The 13,454-nt window shown below is 43.4% G+C and overlaps 1 protein-coding gene across 3 annotated transcripts in view; it reads left to right on the top strand.

Moving 5' to 3' along the window:
* Nucleotides 1-13,454, top strand: part of GET1 (guided entry of tail-anchored proteins factor 1) — a 103,894-nt gene that overhangs the window by 28,322 nt on the left and 62,118 nt on the right. For all 3 annotated transcript variants that reach the window (XM_068270374.1, XM_068270375.1, XM_068270373.1), the window contains exon 3: nt 6,835-6,902. In XM_068270374.1, coding sequence (XP_068126475.1) covers nt 6,835-6,902 — 68 coding nt within the window. The remainder of the gene's footprint in view (nt 1-6,834; nt 6,903-13,454) is intronic.

Below are 13,454 nucleotides of genomic sequence, written 5' to 3'. Positions count from 1 at the left end.
CAAATAAAGGAAAGTATCATGGAGTTAATCCGTTTGAATAGGGATTGTTGGATCCAAACTGGGGACATCTGCATAATGTATACATTACAAACGTTTTCAGTTGACGCAGGAAGAACAGCTGTTAATGGGCTTTTTTTCTTCAGTTTCTCTTCCCACCTAAAGTCCCTAGAGATGGTGGTACCCAGGAAGCGAGCGCTGGAAAACCTGGCGACCTCGGAGTCCTCATTGACAATGGGGGTAGTTCAGGGGGTTCCTAAAATCGATTGGTCAATTAGTGTGACTCCATTCACTGTCTTTAAATCTCTATTTGTTTTTAGTAGAATAGATACCTGTTTTATCTGTGAATAGATAAGATAGTTTGAAACTTTGAGCCTAAAGTCCTGTACACTCACTAGATTAAAGTTCGGTGTGTGTACAACAGCCCCTCACCACTGCCCAGCGGATAAACATGGCCGAGCAATGGCAGATACCTTTGTCCTTGTCACTTTCCACGTCCACCGTGTGACATCACATTTGTGCGGCTCTGTTGGCTCTCCCCCTCCACGCATTACAACAGAACACGTCGTCAGCTGTATGGCTGACTCCACATCTGTACAGTCTCTTGGCCAAGCAATGTTGCCTCTTTCACACCGGAGGCTAAACTGCAAGCTTGTTGGGCATTTCATCCTCCCATGAGTTGGACACCGAATGCTTTCCGGTTGCAGTTGAATGTAGCCAAATTGGCAGTGTTTGTAGTAAGCCCAAGTGTGTTAGTGTTTGAGACGTTGCTCGGAAGCAGAAAACCCCATCAAGTTGCATCTGAGAGCGGCCACACTGAGATGTTACTTACTGAAATAGACGCACCTTCACTGTCCATGCCGAGCATTGCTAAAAACCCAGCTGATGTATGGGAGCAGCTGGCAGGTGGTGAGTTCACCACCTTTAGCATCCCGTATGAGAGAATGGTTATTACAACTTCAGGCTGGAGAACATTTGCGACTGGTAAACCTGGATTGCGAAAAATTGTCTATTAGGTAGGGAGTTTGCAGTTATTCCATAGGCCATTCCAGACCACAGAAAAGGTTGCTGAAAAGTTAGTAAGTTAGCAATCACGTTTTTTAGCTAGAACATTTTTTAAGTAAACATCAGCTGTTTTTGTTCTATAAAAGTAGCTGATCAGGAAATATTTGTCCCAACCATCATCTCGGGGTGCTATATCCAACAAGTCTCATCATCTCTCCAAATTACAGGAATTATTCTCTTTATTTGTTAGTCTTGCATCATGTGGGACATGGATATAAAGGGATTAGGATTTTATTACTTTCTGTGCCCCCATTAGAGGGATATTTTCCCAGGTTTTTTCCTTGGCACCCCCATGGAGCTCTTTGGGCAGCAATAAAACCCTATTTGGGGATGCTAACTCTTCTCCACTGTACAAAGATATGTCTTGTTGCTGTTTCAGTCTTTGAACTATTTCCCCACTTCATGCCTGGAATGATAGCGACTGAAATACTTCCAGATGTGGACATAGGATAGCAAAAAAAAATCTGAAAGGCGTTCAAACCCATACTGAGACAAAGCTAAAATATGATTTTTTTTTTTTTTTTGGGGGGGGGGGGGGATGGGCCTTTAAATTACAAAATGACTGAGAATTTTAAGTGACCCAATGTGAAAATAAAATACTAATCTATACTACAAATGACTTTTTGAGATATTTTACAGTTTTATTTTATGTTTAAAAACGTAAAAAGTAGATTTAATGTTTTATTGTTTCTGCTTAACGACACAGTCTTTCAGTGTCACAGAGCTAAAATATATGAACTATTGACCCTTTTTCATTTATTCCTTGTACTCAGAAGCTGTTCTCTGTAACTCCTTATCATTGAAGATCAGGTTACAGTCGGTGCCCATACACTCGTCAGATTGGCAGCAGATAGATAAGAAATGCATCTGATGATCTATCTGATGCGTTTTTAGAACATTTTTTTACAAGGATAGAATTCCAATACATTTCAGTTTGAAATCTATTGAAATTTGATCTGATGGCATTTTTTTGCCATCAGATTTCCATTAAGGCCAATGCAAACTGATAAGCAATCTCATCAGATCGACCTAAATTTTCCACCCTGCCAGTTCGATGGAAATCCATCGAAATCGATCGAAATCGGCCATCGATCGGTCGATTGGCCAACCGATTTGCAAACGATCAATCAATCGATCCATCAGCCAGAAAATCGGCTGAGTGTATGGGCCCCTTTACTGAATACCGACTGGAGAGAAACTGTCACTTGCATATCTAAATGTTAATTTTTTCAGGAAGAAACACAGAACACAGCCTAGTTACCTGTATGCTTTGCATTGTACATACACGTCTATATCATCATGTGACATGTCCTCTCAGGGACACTTTAAAGCAGATTTATCTAAGGGCTCTTTTCCACTATGAAATGATCGCAATCACGTTTCAATTTCCACCATGCGATTGCGATTGAGCTACTATACTCATTATAGTCCAGCTCAATCGCATACAAAATGCGGCAGAATGACGATTGCGATTTGACCAAAATCGCATCGCAATCGGATCGCACTAATGGAAATTGCTGCTGCAGTTTCCATTAGTTTAATGTACCTTGCGATTTGCGATCAGAAGCAAATCGCAAATCGCAGGCTAGTGGAAAAAGGCCCTAAACCAGTGCAAGACAAATCTGTGATCTGTATGCCAAACAAAAGCCAAGTAGAGCAGATGCAAAGATCAAGGATTCTAACTGGTGACTTTGAGGAACTTCTCCAGTTTTGCTTTCCGTGTGCCGATTTTATCAAAGCTAGCCACACACTTGCTACCTGATGTGGAGAAATGATCGTCCCCTCTATAATCTGAATCTGATCAGAGAAGGATTGAGTCTGTCCACACACTGCACATTGTTTCAGTAGATTTCAGCATGAAATCTATTGAAAATCAATCGAACCGCAGTGTCGTACTGTTCAACACGGGGCTCTTGATCTATCATAGGTCCTGCTGTTTACCAAAAGTAGAATATCACAGATTAGTATAATACCATTTTAGTTACTGGTGTCAGAAGTCTGGAGGTTTGGACCAAGTGACAGCTGCGACATTACTTAGAACTTAAAGAGTAACTGTTAGCATTAAAATACACAATTAGTTCTACATTGCAGGCTGATATATTAGTAAAAAGGATGTTAATCAGGTAATTGAAAAGTTTAAAATCATTCTTACTTTTTTTTTATGTGCAGTTTCTCTCTTTATGCCCCCAGGCTCTAAGAGCGTACGCACGGCTGCAGAAGAGAAGTGACAGGCATGTTGAATCGGCCTGATTGGCTGATGCCTCTGTCACTACCTTCTCTGCTCTTTGATTGACCGCCTTGGTCTCCCCTTCTCTCCATGGTCCAGCAGCTGTAAGAGCGCAGGGAGGTGGGCCAGAGGCTATCTACTTTCACTGTCCTCTGCACCCCTCCTCCAGTAGCATGTCCGCGCCCCCAGCCCTTCTGCCGCCCACCGTCACCGGATTCTCTCTCTTCCCCGCACTGAACATCGGGGAAGGATAAAGGCGGCGCACACAGAGTCCCTGAATAAAGGTTCCAAGCACTGTAGTATCCTTTTATACTCTCTGCACTGCCACCGGTGGTAGTGCAGAGAATAGATGGGAACGGCAGCGCTTGGATCCATTAGCAGGTGAGTCTGTGGCTGCTGCATTTATTCCTCCCCTCTGTGCACAGAAACAGTGCGGGGAGGAGGGGGATGCGGGGGGAAGGATCCAGCCGGAGGATACAAGATGGCCCCTGCCAGGAACAGGAGTCATCTAATTTTTCAATTAAAAAAATGCAGGAATAAAAACGTGGACACTACAATACAACTGTTATGTAAGTAGAGCAAGTATTTATCTACTTACATATGTGTTTTGCCGGGAGGGCATTTTTTAGCTAATAGTTCCTCTTTAGCCAAAAAAATGCACTTAACAGTCATGACAACCACAGGTGGCCACGTCATATTTTCAGTCTTGCTCATGCCTATAAGGAAGTAAAATGTTCTCACCAACTGGATTTTTTTGTAGAATTCATTGTACCCCCCTATTTTAAATCCCACCTCCAGATATATGTTAAAGTATACAGTTAAACACAACATACACATGTTACTGTCACGAGTAAGGAATATGATGGTAGTGTTCTTAGTTTTTGTTGTTGTTGTTTTTGTGTTCTTAGTTTTTTTTTTTTTTTTTTTACTAACCCCCTTCCTCTCAACCCTATGCTAACTTTACAAGTGTTCTCATGTTCAGAGGTCTTGTGATGACTGCAATTCTTGGAACCACTTCAGGGGCATTGCATGAGTGTAATAGGGTGTTTTGATGGGTGGGACTTTATAGTGCTAGTTAGGGTAGGTGGGAAGGCAGGGGTTGAATATAACATTAGTACAGATAGGCTTTAAATAGAAGCTGTCAGCCATACTATCTCAAAAAACAAACAAACATATAAGTAGATAAATACTTGCTCTACTTACATAACATATGTAGTGCACTGTCCACATTTTGATTGTAGCGATTTTTCTACAGTAAAAAAAAAGAGAAAATCCTTCTTAGCATTTCCCATTTATCTGTGCCTATTTTGAAGTCAATCCTGATGTAATTTCCTCCCTACTCTCCTCCGCCTGATTGTGTATGCATTGCCCGCCCTTCACTATAGAAAGTGCATTGTCTCAGCATGATAAATATTGACCAATCAGAGAAGAACAGAGGTGTGGGAGTGGAAAACCGGAGGGAAAGAGGCTTCAGCCAATCAGGCTGCATTAGTTAAGTCTGAGGGGGAAGTAGAGCAGCAAAAAAGGACAACCCAGCATGCCCTGCAACTTCCTTTTTGTGTACCAAATTTTGTGTGTACCAAATAAGTCATGTAAACTGGGAAATTTATCATTTTCCAACAAGAAAAGTAATAGTGATTTTAACTTTTGGATTGCCTGGTTAGCATCCTTATTACTTGTTTACCAGATAAATAAATAAAGAATTGATTTTGTGCCCGACAGTTACACTTTAAAGAGAAACTTGTGAAATAAACAATGAAAAAAATTGCTTATTTTTTTACATTTATTTATAAATGTATTTAGTGATTGGCCTTTATAAAATCTTTCCTTACCCTTTTACATTCTGAAATGTATCACAGGTGGTGACATCTATATTCCTGACAGGTGCAGCTCAGTGGAAAATTTGTTTCTGAGAACTCCCAAGCCAGTGAAAATAATGCCTGATCTCCCAGAATGGTCTTGGTCAGACTAGGCTAAGCATCACTGGGGGGTGAAGCTACATACAAATATACAAATATTCTGATGCTGAAAATTACAAATTACCGTAAAAGTGTGTATCTTGATTAATTTACTGCATTCTACCAGGGCTGTGGAGTCGGTCCAAAAATCCACCGACTCCGACTCCTCAGTTTAGGATTCCACCGACTCCGACTCCACGACTCCGACTCCTCTAATTTGCATATTACAATTTTGTTGATTAAAAGTATGTAGCATGAAATTCGTCTCTTAACTGCCAACGCTTAGGAATTTTACAAGACAACTGAAGTGAGAAGGATATGTAGACTACTATATTTATTCCCTTTAGACTAAAGCTAGTCCTTGGTAAGAGTACTTGTAAAAGGTACAAACCGGAACAAAGAACATCTATCAGGCCCTAGGCAATGTAAGTGTGGGTACATGTAAGAATGATGTGCAGGTACTCTGCAGGGGAATGAGGAGATTGTAAACAGACAACACCTCTGTGTTCAATGTGCACAGCATTCTCAGTGGATTCCCTGTAGCTCTGTGGGGAGTGCATATGTAGAGTATAGTACTACTGTGTAACAAAGTAAACCTGAGACAGATGAAATTAAAGTTTTATACATACCTGGGGCTTCCTCCAGCTGCCTTCAGGATAATCAGTCCCTCGTTGTCCTCCTCCACCACCTGGATCTTCTGCTATGAGTCCAGGTACTTGAGCCAGTCAGGCGTAGTGCGCATGCACACACTCCGCCGCCAGGAGCATACTACACCTGTGCAGCACTATTGCGCAGGTGCAGAATGCTCCTGGCTGTGGAAGCGGCATGCGGCCGGACAGCGCTGACTGGCTGAATTACCAGGACTCATAGCAGAAGATCCGGGTGGTGGAGGACAGCGAGGCACTGATTAGCCTGAAGGGGGCTGGAGGAAGCCCCAGGTATGTATAAAACTTTACTTTTCATCCGTCTCAGTTACCCTTTAATTTGTAGTCACCAAACCAAATTTTAATAACACATCAAATTATTTGATTTCATCAGCAAAGGGAGTGCATACATTTGCATAAATCAGCATCAATGCAGAATTATTTCCATCTCGTTGACCATCTCTATTAGTGACACAGCTACACATCAGGCTTTATTCTTACAGCATAGATGTTATTTAGTATATATAAGAGATTCCTGTGTACACATCATATATACAGTCACAATCAGATATGTATATCTGACCTTAAAAATACGGGGACTGCTTTATTGAAGTAGCACAAGTAACTAATTTTGATTGGTTTGTTTTATTTTTGTGGACTAAGCATAGCTATTACTGTATATATACATTATTTTTAATGACTATTATCTGAGAAATAGAACATTTTATCATATTTTCTATTTTAATTACAGTTACAAATTCATTAGGAGTCGGTGCATTTTTTCCCGACTCCGACTCCGACACCAGGCACCCAAAATTGCCCGACTCCGACTTTTACAGCCCTGCATTCTACTCTATGCCACTACAGGGCCTCTTTAACTACCATATGTAATATACTTTTATTATTACTAATGTTTCTCTTTCCATGATTGTTTTGTCAACAGTAAAAGGCAGGACAGCCCAACTAGCCAAAGTGAAGTGGGTGGTCAGTATTGTGTTTTACGTGTTACAGGTAAGTGAATGGCATTTTCCACAACATAAAATGTGGGGGGTTTTGCCAGACTTAATCAGAAATGTTCATGTTGGACTGCTTATTAACCTCCTTAGCGGTTATCATGAGTTCAGCCCGGGGTGGAAAAAACATGCCAGGAGCGGTATCCCCGAGCTGAACTTGTGGCAGCTGCCGGGAGGTTACTGCGGAGTATAGCTTGCAGCGGGCGTTTTAACTCACCTCCCGGGGATCCTGATGTCGGCTGCCATTCTCCTTCCTGTCCTCCGAGGCTCTGCTTCCCCCTGGTGAGATTGCCGTCTGTCGTCATGACGACAGGCGGCAATCTCACTATAGGGTTACAGCGCCACCCAGAGGATGGAGGGAAAACTGCAGCGCTGTATCCTAGGGAGGTGAGTGAGTGCAGGGCTGCTGCAGAACTCCCTAGCGGCATAATTTTTTTTTTTTTTTACAGGTTTTAGGGTCTGAAAGTGTGCAAAAAAATTGTACCACTTTTAGACCCTAAAATCCGGAAAGAATCATACTGCCAAGGAGGTAAAAAAAAAAAACACCACAGAACATTTACATAGCTCCAGAGCTGAAGCCACTTAAAAAGGACAACCGAGGTGACATGTGACATGATGAGATAGACGTGTATGTATAGTGCTAAGCACACAAATAACTAGGCTGTGTTGCTTTTCTTTCTCTTGCCTGAAAGAGTTAAAGGACAACTGTAACAAGAGGGATATGAAGGCTGTCATATTTTTCCTTTTAAACAATACCAGTTGCTTGGCTATCCTGCTGATCGATCATCTGCCTATAATACTTTTAGCCATAGACCCTGAACAAGCATGGAGCAGATCACGTGCATCTGACATTATTGTCACATCTGAGAAGATTAGCTGCATGCTTGTTCCTGGTGTGATTCGTCCACTTCTGCAGCCAAATAGACAACAGGGCTGCCAGGCAACTGGTAAAGTTCAAAAGGAAATAAATATGGCAGCCTCCATATCCCTCTCATTACAGGTGTCCTTTATACATCAGTTATGCAAGTGACAGTTTCTGTCCAGGTCGGACTGGGTCAGCATAACCCTCACTGATAAGTAATTACAGCCATAAAACACTTTTCTGTCAGTAAATCGCTTCTGAGAGCAGAAAAGAGATAAAAAGGGTCAATAATTAATTTGAGCTCTGAGATACTTCAATGAAGGTGGCATTGAGCAGAGACAATGAAACAGTAAAAACTTAAAAACTAGATTTGAATATACTGTCAAAATAATACTGAAATATCCTTAAAAAACCAGTCAATTTTAGGAGGAGGCGGATAGATACAATAGTTTTTCTCATCGGCTTATTTTCACCCTTGGGTGTCCTCTAATGGCACTCCATGGGCATCAGGATTGTGAGGGAGCCTTACCCAAAGACTCCTTAGTGTTTTATGTACTGGCTTGAGCCGGGATTCGGACCCTGGTCAAAGGGCTCAGATCCCACATCAAAGGCAACCGCCTTACCAGTCCGCTATTCAGCTGACCCTACGGGCATTACAATGTGTTGTTTGCTCATCAGAAGTCCAGTCTGCTGCTCCCACTAATGCGTTGTGGTGCAGCGCATTTTTACATGCTCTGCGTGCCAGCTTTCCGTTTTGTTATGCATACTGCCCCAATCAGTGTTATTGAATGAGGTTTGAAAACACAAAAACGCATCCAAAATGCTTACTAAACGACCACAAATGTGATGACCTTTCCTGTGCGTTTGCATTTTGTAGTGTGAAATGTTCCCAAGTAGCTTACAACCTAATGTCCTTCCACAGTCTAGTGCCCCTTAAGGGGTCCATACGCTGGTCGATTTCTGCCATCAATTGACGGCCGATTCGACCGATCTGATCGAATCGGCTAGAATTCGATGTAGCAGCAGGAAGCATGATCGATCAATTAATCGATCAATTTCCAACCAATTTCGATCGATTTGTTTGATCGGTCCGGATGGAAAATCTAGGTCGATCGGCTGCTGGCAGCAGATTGCTGGCCCATAGAGTTGCATTGGATCGGTTGGTGCAAAAATGCATTTCAATCGATTTTCAATAGATTTCATTCTGAAATCTGGATGGTTCCCCTTGCACATGTGCATGCATACTTGCCGGGACACCTGGTCAGTGTGCTTCCCCTTTATATCTTGCAACAGAAAATAGCGCATGCATCTGCACACACTGCTGGAGGGATTGCACCCATGAATGCACACAGTACTCAGCCGCTGGACACCAGGAATGGCAGAACAGAGCTTGTTAAAATAACTGAAATACATAGAGATTAAATATGAAGAAATTGGGGATACACAATAATCAGGTCACTTAAAGAGAGTCTGAAGCGAGAATAAATCTCGCTTCAGACCTCATAGATAGCAGGGGCATGTGTGCCCCTGCTAAAACGCCGCTATCCCGCAGCTTAACGGGGGTCCCTTCACCCCCAAATCCCCTCCGTACAGCCGGGGAGTGCTTCCGCATTGGGGCAGGGCTAACCGCCGCAGCCCTGCCTCCCGCGCGTCTATCAGACGCGTACCTCCGCCTCTCCCCCGCCCCTCTCAGTCTTCATTCACTGAGAGGGGCGGGGGAGAGGCGGCGATGCGCGTCTGATAGACGCGACTAGAGGCAGGGCTGCAGCCGTTAGCCCTGCCTCCAGGAAGAAAAAATTCACGACCAAGTTGACGACCAAGTCTTGCGGGGCTGGGTTTGGGGGTGAAGGGACCCCCGTTTAGCCGCGGGATAGCGGAGTTTTAGCAGGGGCACACATGCCCCTGCTAACTATGAGCTCTGAAGCGAGATTTATTCTCGCTTCAGAGTCTCTTTAAAGTAAAGGTCCAAGTAATAAAAAAGCAAAAAAAAGATCCAGCCGACGTCATCAGGACGGTACTGCGCAGGTGCAGTAGTTCTGCGCCTGCGCAGCACCGTCCTGATGACGTCGGATGGACCACTTGACCCGCGCCGTGGAGCGCAGAAGACGCCGACCCGTAACTCGATCTAGCGAGGTCGGGTTCTGCAGCAGAGAAGACCGGGAGCCTCCGGAGCTGCGGCGAGGGACATACCGGCTGCCACGGGCTGGAGGAAGCCCCAGGTAAGTGCATCTTTTTTTATTTTTTTTTACTTCTTGGATGTTTCCTTTAAAAATAAGAAAAAGTATAATAATTGTGTATGTAGTTTGTAAGGTGGCTGTGAAAGTCCTGGAATACATTCTTCAGCCTGTGGAGGGAATTCTCAGGGAGGACCTGTGACACCAGTGCTAATGAACTTTACAGCATAAAACACAGCAGGAAGTGTCGCCCTGCCATCATTTACACCAGCAGCAGCAACATATGCTAGGTGCTATCTTCAGTTACAACACTTTACTAGGAAGGTGACAGGAGCCTTCTGCTAAACCAATGTCTTGTTTAATCTATCAGTTTGTGTGTAGCAATTTCAGTCAATAATTGTCCTATGCAGCAGATCTGTCACTACAGTCACGTGTCACATGACTTGCTGATGGCAGTAATGTTTTCTGCTGGTCTGCATTGGTCCGAAAGTAAAAAAAAAGAAACTAATGTCCAGCACCAAACTGCTTCTTAATACCTTTTATTGAAGTTTCAGCAGTGTGCAGTAAAATCGTAGGGCACTAAGGTGAGTGGAGGGCAGGGGGAGATAGTGGCGACAGCTGTTACACGCACAAAAACGCTTGCTCGCAGCCAAAGACAGTAACATTCATTTTTTTTTTTTTTTTTTTAGACATGTCTTCGGTATTTAAAATGTCATTGCTTTGGTCATACCCTAAGAAGTTTGGATAAATGATTAGTAACATCATTTGGTTGCAGTCTCCTGGATTCAGTCACAGTGCAAAATTTGTGTACGCTCCGGCACACCAGAGGCCCAACAATATGTTGTAAACAAAACAAACAAAGACAGAACACTTATATCGTGCTTTTCTCCTGGTGGACTCAAAGCGCCAGAGCTGCAGCCACTAGGACGCGCTCTATAGGCAGTAGCAGTGTATGTTGTTACTGCAAGGATTTTGAGTACAAGTAAATGAAGGGGTACTCACAAACCAGGGTTGCAACCTTTGCAAGTGCGTGTGTAGAACTCCTGTCCCTCCTCCGCTCCTGTGGGAATATCCTTTGATGTAGTCAGGTGTTTGCACTCCAATAAAAATATGTTTCAAGAAAAACTAACCTCCCAAAAGAGGCAATAAGTATTCTAGGGGAGGAAGCACTAATACTTTTAGCCACAGCCCCTCAGCAAACATGCAGATCGGGTGCTCTGACTGAAGTCAGACTGGATTAGCTGCATGCTTGTTTCTGGGTTGTGATTCTCCCACTACTGCAGTCAAAGAGGTCAGCAGGGCTGACAAGCAACTGGTATTGTTAAAAAAAGAAACATTCCATATCCCTCTGTTAAGGTTCCCTTTAAAGGGACACTGTAGAGGGGTCGGGGGGAAAATGAGTTGAACTTACTCTGGGCTTCTAATGGTCCCCCGCAGAAATCCTGTGCCCACCCAGCCACTCACTGGCCCCGCCTCCGGTTCAGTTCTGGAATTTCCGTCTTTAAAGTCTGAAAACCACTGCGCCTGCTTTGCCTTGTCCTCGCTCCCGCTGTTGTCACCAGGAGTGTACTGCGCAGACACAGACCATACTGGGCCTGCGCAGTACGCTTCTGGTGACATCAGCAGGGAGCGAGGACACGGCAACGCAGGCACAGTGGTTTTCAGACCTTAAAGTCTGAAATTCCAGAAGTGAACCGGAGGCGGGGCCGGAGCATCGGTGAGTGGCTGTGCGGGCACAGGATTAACCTAACCCTTAAAGCAGTATTAAACTCTGACATAATATTCAATAAAAATGTGTTTTCTTTTTTATATCCCATACAGTTATCATATTTGCTTTTGTGCATAAGTATTATTATTCATTTAGAAATTACAAGTTTCCAAAGGTACAAACTATGAGATAGAATGAAGGAGGAGTGAGGCCTGATTGAATACAAATCAGTCTTATTCAAAAGTACAAAACTTTATTCAAACATATGCTCATTATTAAAAAACTACAAGATAAAATCCCACCATATAACCCATCCCCCACCCCATCCATGCACATACCCACCCAGGCGTGCCCACCACTCTCCCCCTCCTAGATGTAAATATCACTAGATCGTGTGCACACGTATAGAAGACTGCGCAGCCCTATAAAAATAGATCAAAAAAACCTTGTATAAAAAAAGTTATTCCTGAATCTCTCACAACCAGAGAAATATCAAAAGCAGTTCATTTGAAAAATAGATTCCAGAACTTTTATCCAATGCACAGTGATTACTTCATATCATGTAGCCTCCAATGAAGTGTTTGTGTTGGCTCCAGTGCGCAATGATCTGGCTGGGTGCTGGCAGTGAAAGTGGGCGCTATGTTGTAGCAGTGCAAATGGCACCCAGTGATTGTTTCGATGCGGAAACATGATTGAGCAAAGTTAGGAAACACAGCTAAGAGCTATAATTAATTCAGTAGATGAGAAGACACATGTTGCTGTTTAATAACCTGCCAGGGTTTGAGAAATGCAGTACTTATAAACTACTACGAACCTGTCTGATCTATATGGTGAGATCGTCTTGGTGTATTGTAGGGTGTACAGGGTATTTAATAAAGCTGGTATAAGGCACGCAGGTATTGTGGCATGTCAGGTTGTCCAGGGTGCAGCAGTTTTTCCCGTTCTGATATTTTTCTGCAACTTTTTGTAAATGTTATTTTTTTTAATGACCATCCTGTATCCACACGACATTGCCTGCTTGACACAGCATCTACCAGTAAGGCCTCGTTTCCATATGATGCTGCGGGCAACACAGGTGGCCGTCAAAATGCATGGCACTGCATTGCTCTGTGATTTTCCCAGTGCAATTGCTAGGGCTGTGGAGTCTAGAAAAATCATCCGATGCCTAAGTTTATGAAGCCACCGTTTCCAGGTACCCCAAATTGCTCCAACTCTTTGACTCCTACTCCTTAGTCTAATACTTACCAGAGCTGTGGAGTTGGTACAAAAATCATGCGACTCCTCAGTTTATGAAACTTCCGACTCCAGGTACCCAAAATTGATCCGACTCCACAATTCCGCAGCCCTGGCGTTTGCGTTTCCATTCAGCATATATGAATGGAATCGCATCGCAAATGCACTGAAATGCATGCAACCAGGCAGTGAATTGCAACGCATGGATGGAAACATCAGACAGTGCAGTCTACGCACTTTCTGATGTCCCTGCAATCTGCATTGCGTTTTCAAAACCCGGCTGGAATCGCATAGATTGAAATGAGGCCTTAGATGTCCATGTACAACAGAGGATGGTCTGATATGGAGACAAAACTCTTCAGAATGCTCAGGGGTAGGGAACCTATCGCTCAGGAGCCAGATGTGGCTCTTTTGACAGCTAATTGTGGCTCACAGACAAATCAGTAGGGGATGATTCACTAGCTACACTGATCAAGCAGCGCAGCTTAGTGTGGCAGCGCAAGTAACATTTAAAAGTAGTACACACTACTACTGTAGCATGCACTACTAACTTACTCGCGCTACCCCAAAATG

Source organism: Hyperolius riggenbachi, chromosome 2 (genome assembly GCF_040937935.1).
Source record: "Hyperolius riggenbachi isolate aHypRig1 chromosome 2, aHypRig1.pri, whole genome shotgun sequence".
Lineage (NCBI taxonomy): Eukaryota > Metazoa > Chordata > Amphibia > Anura > Hyperoliidae > Hyperolius > Hyperolius riggenbachi.
This window is presented reverse-complemented; position numbering and strand designations above follow the sequence as displayed.